Raw genomic sequence first — 23,583 nt, 5'->3', positions numbered from 1 at the left:
CATAGTCTCCAACTGCGCTTGGATTTCCTAAGATATCAACGTCTGTGAGCAAAAGTTAGAGACTTCAGTGGTCTGCAAAAAAAGCAACTTTAGTTCAACACCATGGTTGTCTCACTGAGAATTGTCTTATTTGTTTATACTGTTATTTCTCCTCAAGAATTCTACCATGCTATTTTTATTTGTTTAATTATTTAAAGCTCAGCTGTAATGCCTGTATTTGTTTAGTAATACATTCATAATTGAGCATTTTATAAGCATTTTCCAGCCTCTGACTGACCCTTAGTGTGTGTGTGTGTGTGTGTGTCTTTTTAAATTGTTCAATAACAAACAAAAACAATCTGCACTGAAATGTGCCATGCAAACAATAAAAATTGCTCAGAAATGATCAGGGATGTTGTTATAAACAGCATTTCACTGGATTGTTTCTAACTTTGAGATCCTTCAGAAAGACTTTCCTGTATTTAACTCTAATCATTAGTTCATCTGGAATGTGGGAATGCATCCTACTTCCTCCATAATACCTCACCCTGACTGACCGGTCCAAGTTTGTGAACACCAGGCGTGTATCTGATGTTGAAAATAGACTCAGATTAAGTTTTCATACAATGAACTCTTATCTCTAAAGATAAAGCTAAATTTAATTTCCAATGGTACAGAAAAAAAACAGCTTAATACTAGTCACCTAGAATTGTGAATCAGAAGGAGATAGACAGTGTGTGTGTGTGTGTGTGTGTGCCTTCCTTCCTCTGATTGAGATACAGGCTGTGTTTACGGAGGGGCTCTAGATATGAACGCTCCAGCTGTGTTCACACTCATTCAGCTGTTTCTCACACAATAGTGTTGGAACGACCTGCTCTCCATGGTCTTAAAGTCCATCAAAATTTCACCGCAAAATTTTATTCAAGGAATTGTCCTGTATATTCAGACTCTATGGACAGTTCATATATGTAGACAAAGAGGTGGCCATTTAAAACGCATTGTGTCACTGTTCAGCTCGAGTGAGCGGAAATGTGAGAGTTGTTATCAAAAGTCATGTGTTTGTAAAGTTCTCTTACTTTTTCTGCTTTGCTGTACAACAGAGGGTGGGGGCGTGGCCACCTTCATAGCCAATCCGTAAGCTCCTCTGAATGAGTGACTGTCTCTGATGATGAAGGAGCCTGGCTCTTTATCCTTGAGAATGGCAATAGCTACAAAAAAAAAAGAAACATTTGAAAATATATGTGACCCTGGACCACAAAACCAGTCTTAAGTGTAAATCTTTTTTTTCAAAAATTAATATTTATACATAATCTGGAAGCTGGATAAATAAGCTTTCCATTGATGAATCATATATTAGGATCGGACAATATTTGTCAGAGGTGCAACTATTTGAAAATCTGGAATCTGAGGGTGCAAAAAAATCGAAATATTGAGAAAATTGCCTTTGAAGTTGTTCAAATGAATTCTTAGCAATGTATATTAATAATCAAAAATCAAGTTAAGTTTTGACATTTACGGTAGGAAATTTACAAAATATCTTCATGGAACACGATCTTTACTTACTATACTTATGATTTTTGGCATAAAAGAAAAATCTATAATTTTGACCCATACAATGTTTTTTTTTTGTTTTTTTTGGGCTACTGCTAAAAATATACCCCAGTGACTTAAGGTTTTGTGGTGCATTCTGCTGTCATAATTGAAGAAGCAAAGAGGAAGTAACGCTTAAAAACCTTAGCCGAGATAGACAAAGATAGAGCAATGAAAGCTACTTTGAGAACAATCAGTTGATCAAGATACATTATAAAGCACCATTAAACAGAAAACACTATGTCTTTCACAGAAGCCATGGTGACAATATGAATAATTTGTATATATTGTAATCAGTTATTTTGAATGCTGGACTAAAAGGTGTAAAATGCAGCATTGGCACAAATGCTGACAAGGAGACAAATAAACTGGTGAAAGTTAAACTGCTTGATATAAATCTGAAGAAAATAATCCAGTAAAAGAAGTTTAAAAAGAATTTACGGGGCTTAAAATAATTGAAAACAACTGAACTTTAAAAAAATATACATATATAGTAAGTGAAAAAACAAGGCTGTGAGGGACAGAAGTAACTTTTTTTAAAGAAATTAATGAATTCATTAAACAAAATTACATTCAGTTGATCAAAAGTGACAGCACAGACTTTCATAATGTGCCAAAATATTTATAGATTTCAAATAAATGCTCTGAATTTTCTATTCATCAAAGAATTCTGAAAAAAAAAAAAAAAAGAACCACAGCTTCCACAAAACAAATTATCAAAACTGTGTTTAACATTGAAATCATAATAAATATTAGAATGAGCAGCACAGGAATACAAAAACATAAAAAACATTTAAAATAGAAATTCATATTAAATTCCTTTTTTCCCCACAATATTAATGTTTTACTGTATCAACAACATAAAAAAAACAATTACCGACCCCAATCTTTTGAATGATAATGTATATCCCTCACAGCCATAGACATTTAAAGGGATAGTTTACCCAATAATTAAAACTTTGTCATCATTTACTCATCCTCATGTCATTCCAAACCTGTATGAGTCTCTTTCTTATGCTGAATATAAAAGAAGATATTTTAAAGAATATTGGCAATCAAACAGTTGATGTTCCCCTCTGACTTCCATAGTATTTATTCCCCTATTATGGAAGTCAATGGGGATAAAAAAAAAACTATTTGGTTCTTCAAAATATCTTCTTTTGTTTTCAACATAAAAAAGAAACTTATACAGATTTGGAACAACATGAAGGTGAGGAAATGATGACAACATTTAATTTTTAGGTTAACAATACATTTAACATGACTCTGAATTTAGCTTTAATATTGTTACCTTGCTCTCTCGAGATGTCTGGCTTGTACCAAAACTTCGACGTGTCTTGAACAAACTTCACATTTTCTGGTTTACTGGCCATAAAATCTGCAAAGAAGAATAATACCACGTTAATGTGACGTGTTAATGTGCCTGTGTGTGCGCTTACAGATAGACACACTACAAACCTGGACTTGGTGTAGATCTGGTAGGTGAGCTGTTGTGACTGGCATAGGACGTGCTGACTGCACTCCTGCTGAGCGGGAACATGGTCTCTGAGCCTTCAGTCCCTCGTCTCTTCAGGGGCAGATGGGGACGCTGAGCCACATCCAGACCCAGAGCCTCCAGACCCTCCACCGCCTCCAGCAGGCTGCTCTCCAGTCCCCCGACATCCAGAGAGGAGGACAGGCCGCGGGGGGCTCCGCGAGGGGAGCTGTGGGAGTTGGGGGCCGAGAGGGTGAGGGGTGGAGAGGGCTGAGGGGTGTAGTGACTCAAAGGGGTGCTGGATCCACCCTCTAACCAGGAATGAGCTGGGGCGGGACTGCATGGAGAATAGAAAACAGTTATCCTACATATCCTGTGCATAGACAAACACACCCCACCATGTGTTTATACATTGTTAAATATAGACTAGATACACAATAGACCACACAAGTAGCCTGGTGTTACTGAAAAGCCAGGATTTACTTCAATTGGGTGAGAGAGGTATTGACTGACCTTGACTGAAAACAATTTTGTTAATGTACTAGTCAAAAACTATTACTATATATTTTATGTTATTATATAAAATTATAAGCTATATATAGTCAGATATTTCCACTACCTGTCCATTCATATTTCTTCAAAATCCTAAAGCACAACAAACACAAGCTCAGTCATCTTCTTATAATAATAACTGTTTTAATGAAATTGTCTTTAAAATTTAATCTATTAGAATTAATCCTTTTTTCAGCAAAAGTGTACATTTTCAGCTCTCATGGAATTACATTACAATTTTCATTATCTTTTAATATTATATATACATATATTTTTTTTTAATCAAACAAAACAAAATATTTTTTTTTGCAAAATCAAATCATATATATTTATAAGAATTGTGTATTAAATTAAGATTGAAGATTTGTATAATCCAATCCAATTATATCCAATTATTTATTTATTTGTTTATTTATTATTATTTTAAAATAAGTATCTTATGCTCACAAAGGCTGCATTTATTTGATCACAAATACTAATATAATATTGTGAAATATTGTTACAATTTAAAGAACTAATTTCTATTTGGAACAGAAATTATATTTAAAAATGTAATTTATTCATGTGGGGCAAATCAAAATTTTCAGCAACCATGATTCCAGTCTTCAATGTCACATGATCCTTCGGAAATCTTTCTAATGTATTTATTTGGTGCTCAAGAAAATGTTTTCAGTCCTTATCAATGTTGAAAACCGTTGTAGTGCTTACTATTTTTGTGGAAACTGTTATTTTCTTGAAGATTCTGTGATGAATAGAAACTTCAAACGAATAGCATTTAATTGAAATATATATATTTTTACAACATTATAAATGTCACTTCTGCTCGATCTAGTGTGTCCCTAATGAATAAAATTAAGTATAATAAAAAAACAACAACAACTATTGCGTATATACAATTTATAAACACAATTTTTTTTTAAATAACTAAAAACTGTGTATTTAAGGATCACAATATTATAATGTATGAAAAAAAAGTATGTTTATTACATTATTAAATTAAATTCATGATTTAATGATAGCAAATGTAATCTAAATGTGAAATTGGGAAAACCAATATTGACTGACTGATATGGTACCAATATATTGAGCATCTCTATTATGATTGACAGACAGCACCTGTCTGTGTTGACCAATGGGCTGGGGGTGGACATCGAGTGCATAGATCCAAACATCCTCTGACAGGAGGCGGGACTTCCTGTGACATCAGAATGGAAGAGCTCTCCGTCGGATGACATAGATCTATGTGTCATGCTGTCCACGTATCCTCGTGACTCTGAAGGGAAATACACAACAGGATTTTAAAGACCTGAACACACACACACACACACCTTCAACTAATGTCTCTTGAAGATTCCATTCAGTATGAGCAATGTATTATTACACGTCCACAAAATATTTGAAGACCTGCTCTGTGCAACCTGCTTCTAGTTGCCAAATCCAGGTGATAAATCAAGTGGTATTATTGGATATACCATTGTAAGGGAGTTGGGCTTGTGGGTTTGGCAGGAGACCATACACACACATTCTTCAGATTGTGCACATAACAAACCACAGGGGAGGGACCCTGGAGGAATGTCTCTCTGTTTGTCTCTCACTCCCTCCCTCCTTCCCTGTCTGGAAACTGGCTGGATATAATCATATTAATTTTGTGGTCTATCCTCTATGAACTTTGTCTGCAATTAAATGTGAGAACAAAAACCTATAGCTTTAAGCAGTATTTAGCGGAGGCATAATGAAGCAACTGTAGAAAAGAAGTTGAAATATCTAATTGTTGACTGTCAGATATTGCCACTAATACCTGTCCATACATATTTCTGACCCATTGCTCCCAGAACAGTTTCTATATTCTGCACGTATATGTTAAAAATCGTAAATCACAACAAACACAAGCCCAGTCATCATCTTAATATAATAACTGTTTTAATGAAATTGATAGTCTTTAAAAAAAAATCAGTTAGAAATAAATGAGCCATTACCTGGATCCTTTTTTCAGCAAAAGTGTACATTTTCAGCTCTCATGGAATTACATTACATTTTTCATTATCTTTTAATATTATTAATCTTTTTTTAATCAAACAAAACATTCTTTTTTTATTTATTTATTTTTATTTTTGCAGAATCCCATTAATGATATATCCTGGCAAAACAAACAAACAAACTAGTTTACTATTTGCTATTACAAGTTATTATTTTACTGGATGGTCTTAAAATTAGATTTTTAGATTCATTAAAAAAATCTATTAAAATTATCTTTCATATTTTCTCAAATATTCCTCCAGTAAAAAATATATATTTATTAGTGCTGTCAAAATTAGCGCGTTAATAACGCATGAACTCAAATTCATTTTAACGGCGCTAATTCTTTTAACGCACGATTAACGCAGCGCGCATCACCTGTTTGACCCGTGGCCTAGCCCGTAGTTGGAGAGATAGAGATGCAGCAGCAAACAGAAATGGAAAAAGAAAGGGGTCTTCTGAACGGAAAATTTATATACAAAACGAGGTCTGATGGTTCTGTCGACAAGACAAAAGTTATCTGCATTTATTGTCGATGTGAATTAAGTTATCACCGCAGCACGTCGAGTTTAAAATATCACTTGATGGCGAAGCATACAACTGACACGGAGAGCCCCCCTCCCCCTCGTCAAAGGCAGACCACAATGGATCAAAGTTTGCTGCGGAGATCGATGGATAAGTCCACAACTAATAGACTCACCTCAACTATAGCTAAATGGGTGGCTACAGCATGTAGACCAGTTAATGTGGTCGAGGACGAGGGTCTACTTGAAATTATTCACATCGCATCTAACGATTCTACATACGAACTACCTTCAAGAGCCACCATTACAACCAAGATTCACAACTTATATGAAGAGGAGAAAGCTAAAGTTCAGGAGGCATTGAGACAGACAAACACGGTTGCGCTCACCGGAGATTATTGGACTTCCCTCAGTAACCATAGCTACCTAGGCGTCACAGCACATTATTTTGACGCGCACTGGAAACTTCAGTCTCACGCTTTGACCGTTATGAAGACAGAAGATAGACACTATGCTGACGTTTGCGCTGAGCACTTTCTTCAAGTAGCCAGACAGTGGAACATTGAACTCAAAATTAAAATAGTGACCACTGATAGTGCACGCAACATGATTGCAGCGGCCAGGCAGCTCCCGTTCGAGCATATGCCTTGCATTGCACACAGCCTCCACCGAGCCATCACAGTTTCTCTCCAAAACAGCCCGTTTGATGGCGCCTTGGCAAAATGCAGGAAGTTAGTGGGTCATTTCAAGCATAGCCCTGCTAACGCAGCCGAGCTTGAACAGCAGCAAGTCAAACATCTTCAAAAGAAAGAGTCACTCGTACAGGAGGTGTCTACTAGGTGGAACAGCACCCTAGAAATGATAAAGCGTGTTCAGAGAAATCAAGAACCATTGAGAGATGCACTGGCCCTACATGCAGGCAACATCAACATGCCAACTGCAGCTGAATTTGATAAACTGAAGAGGTTGGAGACTGTGCTGGAACACTGCAGGTAATTTATTGATACTCTTATTATTATTATATTTGTCTCTCAGTCAAAGTAAGGTTGTGTCAAAAGTGGGGACGTCTGTGTGTGTGTGTGTGTAACATTTTTATAATAGAGTGGATTTATGTTGTTCTGATGTGTCTTGACTGTGTGTGTGTGTGTGAGACATTTATAATAGAGTGGATTTATGTTCTGATGTGTGTGTGTGTGTGTGTGTGTGTGTATACAGTATGGGGACAAAATATCATAGAAATGTCTGAAATCCTTGTTTTTGTGGGGACATTTGTTGGTCCAGTTAAACAGCTTATAAATCATACAGAATGAGTTGTATTGAAAATGTAAAAATGCAGAAAGTTTTCTGTGATGGTTAGGTTTGTGTGTGTGTGTGTGTGTGTGTGTGTGTGCGTGTGCGCGTGTGTTAAGAGTGAGAGATTGAAAGTGAGTGAGAGATTCATTATGTCTAACTAAAGTGCTTTTCTCTATTATTCCAGGTATGTGAGTGAACTTTTAGGAGGAGAGAAATTTGTTTCTTGCTCAGTTGTGCTGCCCGCGTTGTGTCATCTATCACGTGTGATGGAGGTCTCAGAAGATGACCCAGCCTACATGATTAAGTTTAAGGAAACTTTCACAACTGACATGGACAAACGGAAGGAAAAAACCAACACCACATGGCTGAGGGTTGCATCAGCACTGGACCCTAGGTTTAAGGACCTCAAATGTCTGAGCAGGGCTGACAGAGCTGATGTGTGGAGTTCAGTCTGTGCCTTGCTCCAGAGGGAGGGGCTTGCACAGCCAGATAAACCAGTGACAACTGAACCACCTAAGAAGATAACATGTCTCATGTCTGTGCCAGAATCTTCATCTGATGATGATGAAGAGGACTGTATTGAGAAATGTGTGGAGCGCTACAAGGCAGAGCCCTCTATTGGCATAGAGCAGGGGTTTTCAAACTGTGGGTCGCGACCCACTCGTGGGTCACGGAATGGAACAAGGTGGGTCGCACAAAGTCACTTGGCTGCAGCTAATTTTGCGTTTCAATGACACACAGACACTAACACAGTTCAGTCTAGGGCTGCACGAATGTGACGAGTGGGGCGGGGCCTAGTGCCATGGGAACAGAGCTAGGCCGGTGGAGTGATTGGGAAATGAGCAACACTCACCGGTCTCAAGAACCACGGAGGAGATCGGAAAGATACAAAAGAGGAGCGATGACAGTGAAGGACGAGAGAGGACCAGGCCTGGGTTTTATTTTGTGTTTGTTTTTTATTTGTGCACGGCAGTCATCCGAGAGGGGCTGTCGCGCTGTTTTGTGTTTATTTGGTTATTAAAACTTTGTTTGATTGTCCGCCGGTTCCCACCTCTTTCCACGAAGGAGTCATCGAGGCGGTGGGCTGGAGTGAGTTCGCCCCCCCCCCCCCCCCCCCGGCAACTCACTCCAGCCCACCACATCGAGCACCCTCGGCGGCAGACTCCTTCGCCCTGCTCGATGGCACTGCGGATTCACCCCAGCGGCGAAGGATCTTCGGCAGCGCGCCCCTCCTTCCTCCCTGGCTTCGGCACCAGTGTAAAACATTAAAATCTTCACAATCACAGGAAGAAGGAGGCGGGAACTGGGAACCCACTCATCACAACGATATAGCCCACCAACATTAATAATGAACTGCAATATCCTTAGTGTGATTTTCAAATTGCAATTAAGTCCGTGTGCGTTGCGTGTTTTGAAGGTCTCAGAGCAATGTCATTAAAAGGTTCAATCGGTCTTTTTTTACCTATTTCACAATTATTTTAATCTCCAAACTGTTTTAGATAGTTCTGCTTTGCTTCTTATGCTTTTCTAAAAAAGTGTTGGATTGTGCTCCGTTCTCGCCGACACACACGGAAGGATCATGAATGCAACAAAACACAGCAGCGCAGATCACACTTCACTGGAGTGAGCCTGCTTCACGTTTTTATGGACACTACATATTTTAACGCCAGTAAACAAAAATTAAAACTTGTAAATTTGTAGTGAAATTTTCAGTTGTACTCTAAAATAAAATGGTTATTTTTCTTAAATACTTAATTTCTGTCATAAAAATTTTAAGTAAGATTAGGTTTAAAGTAATTTCACTCGTTGTTTTTTTTTTTTTTTTAATATTTTGGTGGGTCGTGAAATATATTACACTTGTCTAGGTGGGTCGTGGAATGGAAAAGTTTGGGAACCACTGGCATAGAGGACTGTCCCCTGCAGTGGTGGTCCAATCATGAAGGGGCACACAGTGAGATGGCCTACCTTGCACGCATATACTTATCAACACCTGCCACATCCGTACCTTGTGAACGATTGTTTTCACTCTCAGGACATGTTGTTCAGAAAAATCGAGCTGCCCTGTCATCTGAAAATGTAAACAGGCTCGTCTGTTTGAGCAACTGGCTCAGTGCAAAGAAAGAGAAATAATCTGTGAGGAACCTGTGGGTTTTTGTATTCTTTTTCCCACCTGTTTGATAGACATGAACACGTTCTTTGTAAAACATGTCAATGTTCTTTATGCTCTGTTTAGGGTGATTTCAGTAATAATAAATGTACATTTAGGTTAGCATGTTTACAAGAAGTGAGCTGCCCTATCGTGCAAAAATGTAAATAGGTTTGTGTAAGTAAATTGAGTAAAGAAAGAGAAGTAATGGGAACCGTTTATTTCTATGTTGTTGTTTTTTCATGTGTATAATAGACATGAACAAGTTCTTTGATAAACATATGACTTTTGATACTATGGTCCTTTTGATAGATGTCCAGTCTTCATCCTATGTTAAGTATGGTTTCACTAATAATAAACATGCATTTGCATAAAGCGTCTATTTGTCCACTCCCATGTTGATTAATGTATTAAAAACTTGAAAAGTATTAATTTAAGGTACATTTAGAACTGATACAAATGTGCGATTAATCGCGAGTTAACTCATGACAATCATGCGATTAATCGCGATTAAATATTTTAATCGATTGACAGCCCTAATATTTATGCATTCTTTTTTCAGCAATCATGTAATTTCAAAGTAGCAGTAACATTTTGCACTCTTTTGAAAATTGTATTTATTATTTATAATTTCTAACGTTTTATGTGTGTGCATGGACCAATACAATTCTGTAAACTGGCAAAAAATAAATAAAAATAATAATAAAATAATAAATAAATGTATAATTAAAATTTATAATAATTTAAATTTATGATAATGATAATAAGGAATAAATATGATAATAAGGAAAAAAAATAAAATTTAATCTCAATACATTTTGTAAACTCCTAAAACTATCTAAAAAAATAGCAGATCAATGAAAATTGTTTGTCCAATGTAAAATAAAAATAATAAAGAAATATGATGAAACTTCTTGGCCCTTGAGGCAAATTTGTCCCTCATGATGAAAGGGCCTCACATGTTTGTAATTTTAAGTCGTATAACTCCAAGAGAGAAACAGGCTGCTGTTTTGAGTATTGCCAACTTAACCAACAGTTCCAAGTAACCATTCATTCCATAATTATATAAAAAGCAATTAGCTCCACATCTTAATGGTGGATTTCCCATGAATGTTTTCCTTCAGAAGACATTTACTAATCAAACATATGCCATAATGTGATGGTACCTTCTTCTTCAGCCATGACTTCACCCCTAACCACATCATGTGAGATGTTGTCAAGGAGATGTTGTCTTTGAAAATGTAATACATAAAATTATAAACACACAGACAGCATCTGGATACAGATGAGTCTAAAGTGTTCCCAAAAATAGATCTTGTGACCCACCCAAAAAACCCTGAAACTCATTCCCAAGACACAGGAATCCCAAAACTGCTTCCCACAGATGGGTGGTCTGGTCTGCTTGTTCACGTGTTGTGATTTGGATGCAGGTGGTCAGCATGTCCCACCAGGCTCCTTAACTAGCTTAACCAGCAAGGCTTCCTTTCCCAATCAGTTTCTTCTGAAAGACCCATGCTGGTCCACCAGCCACACACTGCTACTGAATAACACAACTTCACTGATCCACCAGCTAAATCAGCCAAAACACAGAATAAACCAGCCTGGACTTGCACTGAAGTTCATTAAAATCAATAAATGGATTCAAATTAAGCAGAAAGGCATCCAAACATAGTTCGCTTGAATCCACTGGCATCAACAGAAGTTAGGGTAACATAAGGATTGCAGCCAAGAGGTCAATGATCTATTGAACTATTCTGGCCCTTCAAAGAGAAAAGAAGATCTGGATGACCCTTCGAGACAGAAGAAAGAGGTCTGAGGGTCTAACAAGAAATTACATGCCAAAAATGAATCAGCACTGAAATGAAGAGATCAGATGCTACAGTTCTTTTTTTAAATTTACACTTCATGTATCAAAACACTTATATATACTATACACTATATATACAGTACAGACCAAAAGTTTGGACACACCTTCTCATTCAAAGAGTTTTCTTTATTTTCATGACTATGAAAATTGTAGAGTAACACTGAAGGCATCAAGGGCTATTTGACCAAGAAGGAGAGTGATGGGGTGCTGCGCCAGATGACCTGGCCTCCACAGTCACCGGACCTGAACCCAATCCAGATGGTTTAGGGGTGAGCTGGACCGCAGACAGAAGGCAAAAGGGCCAACAAGTGCTAAGCATCTCTCGGGGAACTCCTTCAAGACTGTTGGAAGACCATTTCAGGTGACTACCTCTTGAAGCTCATCAAGAGAATGCCAAGAGTGTGCAAAGCAGTAATCAAAGCAAAAGGTGGCTACTTTGAAGAACCTACAATATGACATTTTCAGTTGTTTCACACTTTTTTGTTATGTATATAATTCCACATGTGTTAATTCATAGTTTTGATGCCTTCAGTGTGAATCTACAATTAATAAAGAAAACTCTTTGAAAATATTTTTTTATGAGATTATAAAAAAGTGTAAACCAGACACTCGCACGTGTGTACATATGTGTATCAGACTGTTTAACATTAACTACAGTCCTGCAGAAAATACAGTATAACCGTTCATTATTTGCACGTCATATCAACATCCTACAGAGTTTGGCATTGGGCTGGCAAATGAAAGAGAAGGATGATAGAAGTGTGTGTAAGCGTGTTTGTGTGCTCAGACCAGGTCTTTCAGGATTAAATCTCCCGCATGCCAGCGAGAACAAAGGACGACTTCAGTTTTACGGACTTAACAAACTCGCCATTCAAAGGAGGAATGCACACGCACACATGCAGTGAGCCAAGTTGAAAAATGTCCAGCTGTTGTGATCAAAGCTGCAAAGTTGAGAAGCAGAGAGAATATGTGGAGGGGAAAATAAAAAGAGAGAATTCAGCACAGGAGAATTAAATACTTTCCAGTCAAAGGCATTACTCCATGATACATGTGTAAAATATGTCTGCAATAAGATTAAGCTCTAGTTTGAGTTATATATCTGACACCTGGGCTTACTCTTAAATGTCAGCTTCATTCATAACCAAATACACAACTTCTTCCGCTAGATGTTCTACACAACCTATCCACTTATCCTTTTAGTGACAAATCGCACATATCAAACTTTCATTTGTGATTTAAAGAAACAGAAAAAAATATGTCAAGAACATTAACATACATTAAGATTTATTCAGTGTTTTGTTGATTTAATCAATGTTGTCCCTGTTCCTATTTTGAGTCCTACCCTGGCAAAAGAACAGTAATAAACAGACCAAATAGTTTGTTTTGGATAATTTGGATGCGTGTTGTTCAATCTTAAACTCAAACTGATCTGAGATTCATACTACGATTACGCAACACATTCTTTCGCCATCCACATTCATTTGAACACAGGCCCAAACAAAACTGTCTTTTGTCCAGAGACAGAGGGTAGAACAGTGTCCACTGTCTCCACTCTACCTCCATCAGAGAGCTCACTTACCACTCACAACAAGAGCATCCATCTCTTTTGTTTTAGTACCTCCCATGGTTGCTTGATAAATCTGTCTGGCCAGATGAGAAAGTGCCATGCCTAAATCACCGATCTGAGGTGACTTACGGGACAAATCAAGTGTAAATGAGCTTTAGAAAAGAGTGAATGCAAGATGTTTTCAACAAAACACCCCACTGGTGAAGTAGTATATGCTGGGTGTGTGAGAAAGCACACGATGAATGCCAAACACTGACAGAACCAACAAAATATAGGGCAGTTTAAGCAAAAACACAAAACTTCACTGATGTGTTTGTCTTTATCAGTGAAGTTTTGGCCATGCAAATGACTCATTCAGATCTACAGACAAAGTGCCCAAGTCTAAAAGCCAGCTGAAACAGGAAACATTCACTTGTAAACAAACCAAAAGAGCCTACCACACACACACACACACACACACACACACACACAAATACATAAACGTCCTCTCCAAATGTGCTATATAAATTAATTTGTCTTGCCAAACTTGCCATATACTTGAGAACACACTACACTATAAAAAATATTTCAATCAGTATTTATGTCTTGTTACCCAATACAAATCTAAACATCCTCAAAACAAGATAAAGTTCATTTTTAAAAGTAACACACAATTATAGAATTAATTTCAATGAATGAAATAAATATGTATAGAATTTATAATGTAAAATAATAAAAAAAATTATTAAAAAATAAAACTTCCATATATCAATGTACTTTGATATTTCTTTAAAAAAAGTGTTTATATAGGATTCTTCATCTCACAGTTATTTTTTATGACTGATGCACAAACTAAATTCTGGGGAAAGAAAAATCTAAATTGTAAGATCTTTATTCAAAATGTAGAGAAAAATACTCAGAATTGTGAGTCTAGAAACTCACAATTGCAATATATAAACTTAGAAAATCTAAGAAAAAGTCTAAATTTTGAGACAAAAAAAGTAAAAAAACAAAAATATGGGTTATTTGTTTTGTTTGTTAACCCCAAATGCTGAGTTCATTGGGACATTTTTATTTTTACCCAGGGGCTGGGTATTTATGGTTTTTGTTATATTTATATTAAGCATAAATGTCATTTAATGTAATCAATGCTTAAAACAAGAGAAATTAATATGAAGGATACTTTCTCAAAAACAAGTCTGCATGTCATACCAAATTGTCCATTAGGTACAGAGGATGTTTACATGTTTTTACTGGAAAACAAGACTGATATACTGAAGAGAAGAGAAGAGAAGAGAAGAGAAGAGAAGAGAAGAGAAGAGAAGAGAAGAGAAGAGAAGAGAAGAGAAGAGAAGAGAAGAGAAAGTCTTGTCCATGGTAAGGGGGGTGTTCACAGAGACTTCATGCTGACAAGAAGACAACTCAAGTCTGCCAGAGATGGCTAGAGCAAATGGCTGATGTATTAGCATACAAACACAGAGGCATATTCTCACACACATGCAAAAACACAAGCACAACTCAAAAAGTTGGGTCAAAATGACACCAAATCTTTCCCCACATACCTAGAGAAGCAGTCATGCTGAAGTATTTCTCAACAGAGACTTTTCCACAGAAGATAAGCTAGACTTGCCGGACACTGCTGTGTTCTGACACTCCTGCACGCTTTCTTTGTGTCTCAGTCTTTCATGGCCCCAGTCTGTAACATCTACTTTGCCACTTATTCCACCTCACATTTTCTCTCTCTATCTCGCTCTCTCTACTGTGCTGTCTGCTTCCCAGCACAAATACTGACCACGGGCGGCACGTCACACAGTTGCTGTTCTGTCTAACACTGTACCCTTCCTCTCTCTCTATTCATTTGTGTCTAGCCTGAATGAAGTCATTGAGTTTTTGAGATTCTGTTAAACCCCAGATGGAAAACTACTTCATTCTTCCAGAAGGACTGTGCCACTGGTTGACTGACTCCAGCTTTGAGGAGGGAAGGAGGGAGGGAAGGGGGAGGGCAGAAGGAAAAGGAAGAGGGAGGAAGGATGACTGCCCCCAACTGGCATGAGGCAGAAAGGCAGTGAAAGACCCCCATGGCCTCATTACCATCTGAGTTCATGAGTGCTCTCCTGCCTTTGATAGGCCATTCAAGCATTGTTCTCCGCAGACTCTCACAGTCTGTTTCACCGCAGCACTGGGGTCAGGAGTGAGGATGGCCTTTTATGGACAACATAATGCTCTCCACCATGTGCTGCTGCTCCCAACATCTGCTTCTATGCAAAAACAGACATTTTCTTAAGCAGTATTTTGTTAGTTATCATTCTGGCCATCAAAACTTTTGAGACTCCAGAGAAAACCTGCTAACTAACTAACTAACTAACTAACTAAAATAAACTGGCAGTCCCAGACTTTTATTTATCTTGTTTAAAAAAAGTTCACGTTTTTTTACAAAACCATTCGAACATTTGGGGTCAATATGATTTTAAAAAGGATGCATTAAATTGATCAAAAGTCACTATGGATTTATACACTGTTACAAAAAAAATAATAATAATATTTTCTAATCCATTACATTACTGTAATTTTGATCAAATAAATGCAGCTTTGATGAGATTAAAACACTTTTTTTCAAAAACATTTAAAAAACTTACCAACCCCAATCTTTTTTACAGTAATGTATATAAAAATAAATAAATAAATTGATAAATAAATAAATACATGGACAAACTTATTAATGGACACAACTAATTTTAACTCTATAACTATGTTCAATTACAAAGAAATCAATATTCATCTAAAGATTGTTGTTATGAAAATAATATTGTCCCTGAGATGACCTCAGCCACTGTAACACATATATTCATTTAAAGGGGCTGTGGTTTACCCTTCCTTCCCCCTCAGATGTCTGTGTAAATATTTGCATTTGTCTGTCAGAAAGTGCTTGGCTGTGAGACCTTTTATTTTCTCCTGTTTAGACACTAACATAGATGGATTGATGTTACATAACCTCCAAATCTTCCCACTTCAGGAAATTAAAATATACAAGACATCCTTCCCTCCTCTGAGCCAAACTTGCTGGAGGCCGGATGTGTTAAATGTTGTATAATGAAACAAATCTTTTTCATTATCACTTTGTTTACTGTTTTCCATTTAAAATCTGGAATATTTTATATTCCATAAGATTTTATAAGATATAAGATATTTAATGCTATTTAATTAAATGCTTTTTTATATCTATTTATGTATTGATTCTGTAAAAAGTAAAAAAGAAAAATTGTAAAATATCTTTTGGAGCTGTGAATCATGCTGTATAATATAATGTTATTTAACATGGTCTTCCTTGCTCTTCCAATCTATCATGTTTTCTTGTGCCGCCTTATAAAGATGTAATCAGGCAATAGTATTTCCCCATTAAAGTTACATAAATGACCAATGGAATGATTTGTTATGAGTGCAAAATAAATCTTTGGGTTTTTGCAAATGTGCTGATATTTTTGACTATAATGATTTTGATATGAATTCAAATATGAATTTGACTACTAAATAAGGAAATCAAGAAATGACTGACAGAATAGCATTTGTAAAGTGACAAGACTGCAATAATAACAGCTGCTAGCATTGACAAGGACTTGCGTGAGGTTGTTAAGAAATGCATACAAGTCTAGTTTAAATAAGTACAAAGACGTTTTATTTGCTTATAAAGTCTGGAGATAAATAGCTGGACAAGGATGAAACTTTCAAATGCACTGCTATGCAGCGCACACTTTGGAAGGATATGTGTTCAGCTGTACGCATACATTAAGAGTTTGTGTCAAATCTGAAGTGCACTTTGGGCTTAATTCTAAGCACAGCTCTAGTTCCCAAAGCACTGACTCGCCAGGTTACAGGAAGTATGCACCCTGACCCAGAGGGCCACATCCTGTAGCAGAATTATTTTGAGCAGCACAGAATTTGTGACAGCAGCAAGTCACATTTGTGTGAGATACAGCTGGAAACTTTACTGACTAGATCAACCAAAGACATGCACAAATTGGTATCTACACATATTCTTGTCCTCTTATGTAGATATAAACATGATTTTGCTACTGTAGATACAGTATAAAAAAGTAGCATAAGGATGTAGCCACTGTGGGCAACTGATTACCTTGCGATATTGGATAGCCCATGTAGTGTCTACTGGCTTGAGAACCTGATCTTGAAGGGATGGTGTCATGTCCACTCTTCACTATGAGGAGAAAGAGACAATAAAATACATTAAGCAGTGGTGTGCCACAGGGTTCTATTCTTGGACCATTTTTGTTTCCATTGTATATGTGTCCAGTAGAATAAATTTCTCATAAATACTAAACTTTTAACATTTATGTGCTGATGATACAAAACTATTGTATATATTGCACTCCAAGTGGGTCTTAATTGTTTTGTTTACTAGTACATTGCTTAGGCAAGGTTAAAGCCTCTCTGGCCAGTACATCTGCATCTTATCACTAATACGTCTAGGCTTCTGACCCATACAAAGAAGAGCAATAGTATTACTCCAGTTTTAATGTCTTCACATTGGTTGCCATTTTATTTTAGGATTAATTTTAAGATTCTTGAAGATCAAAAAATGATAGAGCCATTTCTGTTTTCTACTTCCCAACTATGTTATTATTTTCCAAGTTTTTTTTTTTCTGACAATGAATGTGTTTGATTTGCATATAAAGACATTTTAAAATGATACATTACCAGGTTTTAATGTGTGTATGTGTATGTAAATGTTCATACTGTTTAGATCATCTACTGAAAAGTACTTTGGGCAATGCATGTTTTTTGTAAATGTGCTATTGAAAAAAAAATATACAGTGGTGACCAAAATTATAAGAACACTAATATTTTCACCAGCTAAAAATGGTTTTTAAGCCAGTTATTTCTATCTTATGCTGTAGTGCGTCAGTAGGAAATATTGGTTTACAGTTCCAAACATTCATTTTGTCATTAATTGTAAAAATCCAGTAAGATTTTTGCAGGTAGGTTTCTTGAAACATCTTGGAGACTTTGCCACAGTTCTTGTGACTGAGTCTGAGTCTGTCTCAGTTTGTTCTTTTTCTTAGCACTGGCTGTTGTCAAACTCCTTGTTGTGCAAACAAAGATCTCACTGGATTATTACAATTAATGGCTTAAATCAATGTTTGGAAATGTAAACTGATATTTCCTACCAACAGACTATAGAAAATTATAGAAAAAACTCAATTAACACTGTTTTTAAGCTGCTGAAAATAATAGTGTTCTAATAATTTTGGCCACCACTGTATTTTCAAATAATGATCAGACAAGGGCACTATAATAGTACTTTAGGCTTACTCACATAACAAACATCAAGTACAGTGTCGGCAGTGTTGGGGAGTAACTAGTTACATGTAACGGCGTTACGTAATTTAATTACAAAATAAATGTAACAGTAATCAGTTACAGTTACTAAGAAAAAATGAGTAATTAAATTACAGTTACTTATGAAAATTGTAACGATTACAAAGAGGATTACATTTGAATATTTACACACATCCACATACAGCCTATTTCTTTTCCAAATTGCACTAAGACATATGGCCCATAATCTCTGAGACGCGGAAAACACATTCGTAGAATCGAGTCATAAAAATGGAATTCAGCCTATAACGCGGACGCAATATGCCACATTTTGGACGAATAAATCAAAAGTAGGTCAGTACACTTGAATCAAAACCCGATATGGACTGATGTCTGTGAATATTAAGCCGCAAAAAGACTGAATATGAATCCTGCACGTTCTGCGTGTCTGTGGAAATCAGGCGCTGACTGGACATCGGGAGAACCAGGACTATTCCCGGTGGCCTGGCAGACGATTTGGCCTTCTACTTTAATATTGTTATTGTATAATTGCAGGTCGAATATACTAAAGCGATTATTTCCGAATCCGCCATTCGATGATTACATTTCTAATAAATCATGAATCGGTTAGTCGTGACTGGCAATGGTTGGGCTCGCGCGCTCTCCGCGCCTCCGCCGAACGGTTTGGATCAGACTCCGAGTAATCAATGCGAGAGAGAGAGACCGGAGTGAACTGTGTAAGCGCACAGCTGGAGCAGAGAAGCGACACTTCTGTTCAGGGTTTCAGGTGCAGGTCAGTTTCATCTGTAAATATGCTAATGTAGTTTTGTCTTTGTTTACTTAGTCAAGCAGCAGCAGCACATTGCTCGCAATCACTCAAAATACTGTATAAACGACGTCATTATTATCTTTTGTAATGTTACAGTAGTAAGTTAGCAGACAAATCATCATATTTTATCATAGGTTTAGGGGGAGCTAGTGGATACAAAAACACAACCCTTAGGAAAATTAATATAGCCTATGGTATGGCACTAACCGTGGTTTAATTATGGAATTTGTAGTAAAAATAAATACAAGTGGTAATTCATTTGCCAAAAAAACAAAATTGCACTTACAAAACATGGTAAAAGTCAAATAAAAATCTTCAGTATTAAAGTCATGAGAGAGATGGATGGATAATGGAAGTGAAGATGCAGTTCAGGAGAGAACTCTTAATTACGTTGCAAGTCCCCCAACCTAAGGATTCAAATCTTTTTCATGTAAGGTCCAAAAAAAAAAAATAGGGTTGTCCATGTTTCAGAATGGGTTGTGGGTGTATGAGTTTGAGATTTCCCAGCCTATTTTTTTCCCCAGTCCGCCCCTCATGGAAATTAATCTCCAGAACAGTCACTTCATGAGCATTTTTTACTTGTTTTGAGAAACTATCATCATATCATATACAAAGAGACAGCAGTGTTTCAGGAGTTTAGTACACAAAATAGGACACATGCTTATTAGATAACCGTATTTGAGTTGATATATATGCTTTTATTTTTTTATTAACTATTTTTCCCCAAACCATTGTTAGATGCAGTTAGATGCCTGTAGTTATGCAAAGATTTGGTTTCAAAAACAGTATCTATAAACTATTTCTTTTGATTTTAAATCTGCTTTGAACTTCAAATCAATCTCTAAGTAAAGTCTGATTGTGTGGTGGATGTGTTCAAATGTGATCATCTTAATTTAAGTGATGAAGGATGGTGAAAGTCTGACATTATTGAGCACTACTGTAAGGTTAAACCTGCATGGTGTAAAATGGTTGAAGATGATTAACAGTTGCAAATTAACATTCATTAGAAATTTATAAAAGTAATCAAAATGTACTCAAAAGTAATTAGTTACATTACTTTATTAAAGTAATTAAAAAAGTTACACTACTATTACATTTTAAATAGGGTAACTTGTAATCTGTAACCTATTACATTTCCAAAGTAACCTTCCCAACACTGAGTGTCGGTCTTACCATATGGAGTGGGGGGTGTCACAGGAAATGCCGGTGTGGGCGGAACTTGATGTAGAACCACCCACAGTGGACTGTCAACCTCTTTAGGAAGGTCACCAAAGTCAACAGCATCAGTGTGATATAGACCTCGCTGAAACAGACAAAAACATACGAGGCATTGTGGTAGCAATGTTCCAAGTTCAAATTCAACTTTATGTTGACATTGGGCAAAAATTTGCACAGGGTTGGTAAGCGATTTTATCGCACTAGTCTCGAGTTAAATATTTAATGTTTAAGTTTTGAGGCTATACAGTTATGAGGCTATTTGTGAATTTGTACCGATGGCATTCCAAAGACGATTCTCTGGTTTTTCTGCATTCGTTCGCCACCCACCTTTTGCACAGAGTATTCAGAGACATCACTGAGCTGTTTCTGCCTCCAACCTGTACAGACAGAGACACTGAATTCACTGTTCATATTCAATGCATGGCAGATCACATTTAATTGTGGCTGGTCATTCAGAACATCTAACAACATCAAACAAACAACAGGAACTAAAATAGCATGCTCTCAAACAACACTTGTTTAGATGAGATCTATGAGGAGTTTATGACCTTGCATAAAAAAAAGCCATTGACTTCAGGGCTGTGTTGGATTACATTCCACAAAAACATAATAAATTAAATTAAATTAAATTAAATTAAATTAAATTAAATTAAATTAAATTAAATTAAATTAAATTAAATTAATAAATGTAGTAGTAGTAGTAGTAAAACAAAAAGTATTAATAATACAAACAAAAATTGTAATACATTTTATAAAATTTTATAAATAATTTTTTTTCATAAATTAAATAAATACATGTGATGCAAAACTGAATTCCCATCAGCCATATATATATATATATATTATTTATTTATTCACTCATTTAGGAACCTGCAATACTTTTTTCAGGATTCTTTGATGAATAAAAAGAACAGCATTTATGCATTTTAATTTATAGAATCTTTTCTAATATGCTATCACTTCTAGTATCTTTGCTGAATAAAAGTTTTAATTTCTTTTCAAAAAAAGAAAGAATAACAAATTTCTGACCCCAAGCTTTTAAACTAGGGCTGTCAAAATAACGCGTTAATTTCGATTAATTAATCTGAGAAAAAATAACGCGTAAAAAAAAATTACGCAGATTAATCCATTCCGTATTGACCTTTGAATCTGGAGCCGTTCTAGCCACCATTCGACTGTAAGATGAAGGAGGGAGACGAGAACGCGATGGCGCTGCCTGGATCATTGATTGGAACATTTACTTATAAAAAACGGCCTGATGGAAGTGTTGATAAAAATAAAGTCGTCTGCAATGTCTGTAGCAATGAATTTGCATATCACCGGAGTTCATCCACTCTAAAGTACCACATCAATGCAAAGCATCCAGGAGTTAACGTTAATCCGGAGGTACGACCTAGCACGTCCCATGATACCAACTCTAGCAGTCAACGTCATCTTCAAGATGCCTTGTTTGTACAGTGAAAATATGTAATTAATTAGATTAAAAGTTTTTATTGATTGACAGCAGTTTTATTTTAAACAGTAATATATATTGTTAGAAAATATTTCTATTTTAAATAAATGCTCTTCTTTTTAACTCTTTATTTATCAAAGAATCCTGAAAAAAAGGGTTCCGAATGAATTGGTTAAAAAAAAAAAAAAACAGCACTGATAATAAATCAGCATATTAGATATAATTCTAATTATTCTATTTTTAATCATTTTAACCATTATAAATTATATTATAATAGTTTGACTAAAAAGTTTAATTTAAAATTATCTTTAGTTTATGTCTTTTGCTTTAATGACAGCACCACTTAAGATACAAGAAAACTCTAGAAAGATCATTTTAAACCTTAATCAGTTTTAAAAACATCTAACTCTCTATAAAAAGAATCACATGATCAATGACACAAATTGTCTTATTTGAGTAGAGACCTAAACAAAAATTTGATTCTGAAAAAAATCTTAATTTTATATTTCTGTTGTATTTATTTATTGGATTATTTCTGAGTTTAAATAAAAATCAATCTTTTTTTATAAAAAACATGGTAATAATTAATTACAAAGGGGCAACAGTACAAACTCTGTTTACTATCACTGAATAGACAAACAAAATCCATGAGACTCAACGATGGGGAAAGGCAACATGTTTTGTCAGTAGATGCTCACTTCAAAGGCATTCCTCAGCCCTTACACCATGTATATTCAAACACACTCCCTGCAGGGCATATATCTGGTGACATACTACAGTAATAATAACACGCTGCATAGATTTCTGTTCAGCAGGATGAACTCTCCGCTCTACACAAAGACCCTTCATTCCAGGTGTCAGAGTTGCTCTGACATGGGCTGATCCAGTAAGAAAGGATGTTGGGATCTTATAACAGAATAGAAAGGGGACACATGCAAGGCAGGGGACACATTTCAAAAGCAACAAGACCTGCTCAGTATGCTCAGGTCAAAGGAGACAGAGTATTGAGTTCATGCAGACTGCATCACAGATGTGTTTGGTAAAAGCAGCAGTCAATATAACATTATGAAGAGTAACTAAATGGTTGGCAAGGGCATTGTTATTACACTGCTAGAAATATGATTATGTCCAATTTTAAACTTAAAGGCAGCTTAGAGGTCACATTTACACTATGTCAGCCATAGGCAGAGTGTGGGGGGCATGGGGGGTCTTTAGCATTGGCCCAAATAAAAAATATAAATTAAAGAATTCACATTTTCTAATTTTATTTGTATTATCTTGTTATTTTAGAGGTTAAAATGAGTATGTTTTGGGCTACATGAATTATTTAAGCCCCGTATCCTCTCAAGTCGCTTGAGAGGACATGAGAAGACTCTCTTTTCGTTATTTTCCTGCTTTCGCAAGTTATTAAACATTGAATTGGACAGGCAATTCAGTTTAAGCATATATGTGATCCTTAAGATTCACCCTCGGCTTGTGACAGCTGAAATGGACCTTATGAAATGTGCCTCGCCGATTACTCTTGAGAAACTTAAAGATGAAGTAGGCTATGGAAGGACAAATATCCAAACTTTTTCAGACTACTGCAGTTTGCCCCCATGCTGCCCATTGGTTCGGCTTAGAGGTGTGCGATATGATGGTCTTTTGATCGTCACGATAAAAAGGTCTCCACGGTCTGCATTTGAATAAATATTGTATCGTCCTATAGTGCATTCTTTCAGATGCAGTTCTGGATCCTCCATCTCAAAATACTGTATGTCAAATT

The 23,583-nt window shown here is 36.2% G+C and overlaps 1 protein-coding gene across 3 annotated transcripts in view; it reads right to left on the bottom strand.

The window, feature by feature from the left end:
• Nucleotides 1–23,583, bottom strand: part of LOC132106945 (tensin-3-like) — a 44,593-nt gene that overhangs the window by 4,123 nt on the left and 16,887 nt on the right. For 2 of the 3 annotated variants that reach the window (XM_059513051.1, XM_059513053.1), the window contains 7 exons: nucleotides 20,639–20,742; nucleotides 20,321–20,450; nucleotides 17,117–17,197; nucleotides 4,712–4,868; nucleotides 3,028–3,380; nucleotides 2,861–2,947; nucleotides 1,056–1,187 (listed from right to left, as the gene is read on the bottom strand). In XM_059513051.1, coding sequence (XP_059369034.1) covers nucleotides 1,056–1,187; nucleotides 2,861–2,947; nucleotides 3,028–3,380; nucleotides 4,712–4,868; nucleotides 17,117–17,197; nucleotides 20,321–20,450; nucleotides 20,639–20,742 — 1,044 coding nt within the window. The remainder of the gene's footprint in view (nucleotides 1–1,055; nucleotides 1,188–2,860; nucleotides 2,948–3,027; nucleotides 3,381–4,711; nucleotides 4,869–17,116; nucleotides 17,198–20,320; nucleotides 20,451–20,638; nucleotides 20,743–23,583) is intronic. The other variant, XM_059513052.1, reaches the window with a different exon arrangement.

Source organism: Carassius carassius, chromosome 27 (assembly GCF_963082965.1).
Source record: "Carassius carassius chromosome 27, fCarCar2.1, whole genome shotgun sequence".
NCBI classification, from domain to species: Eukaryota; Metazoa; Chordata; class Actinopteri; order Cypriniformes; family Cyprinidae; genus Carassius; species Carassius carassius.
The sequence above is the reverse complement of the archived record's forward strand: the minus strand, read 5'-3'. Positions and strand labels throughout refer to the sequence as shown.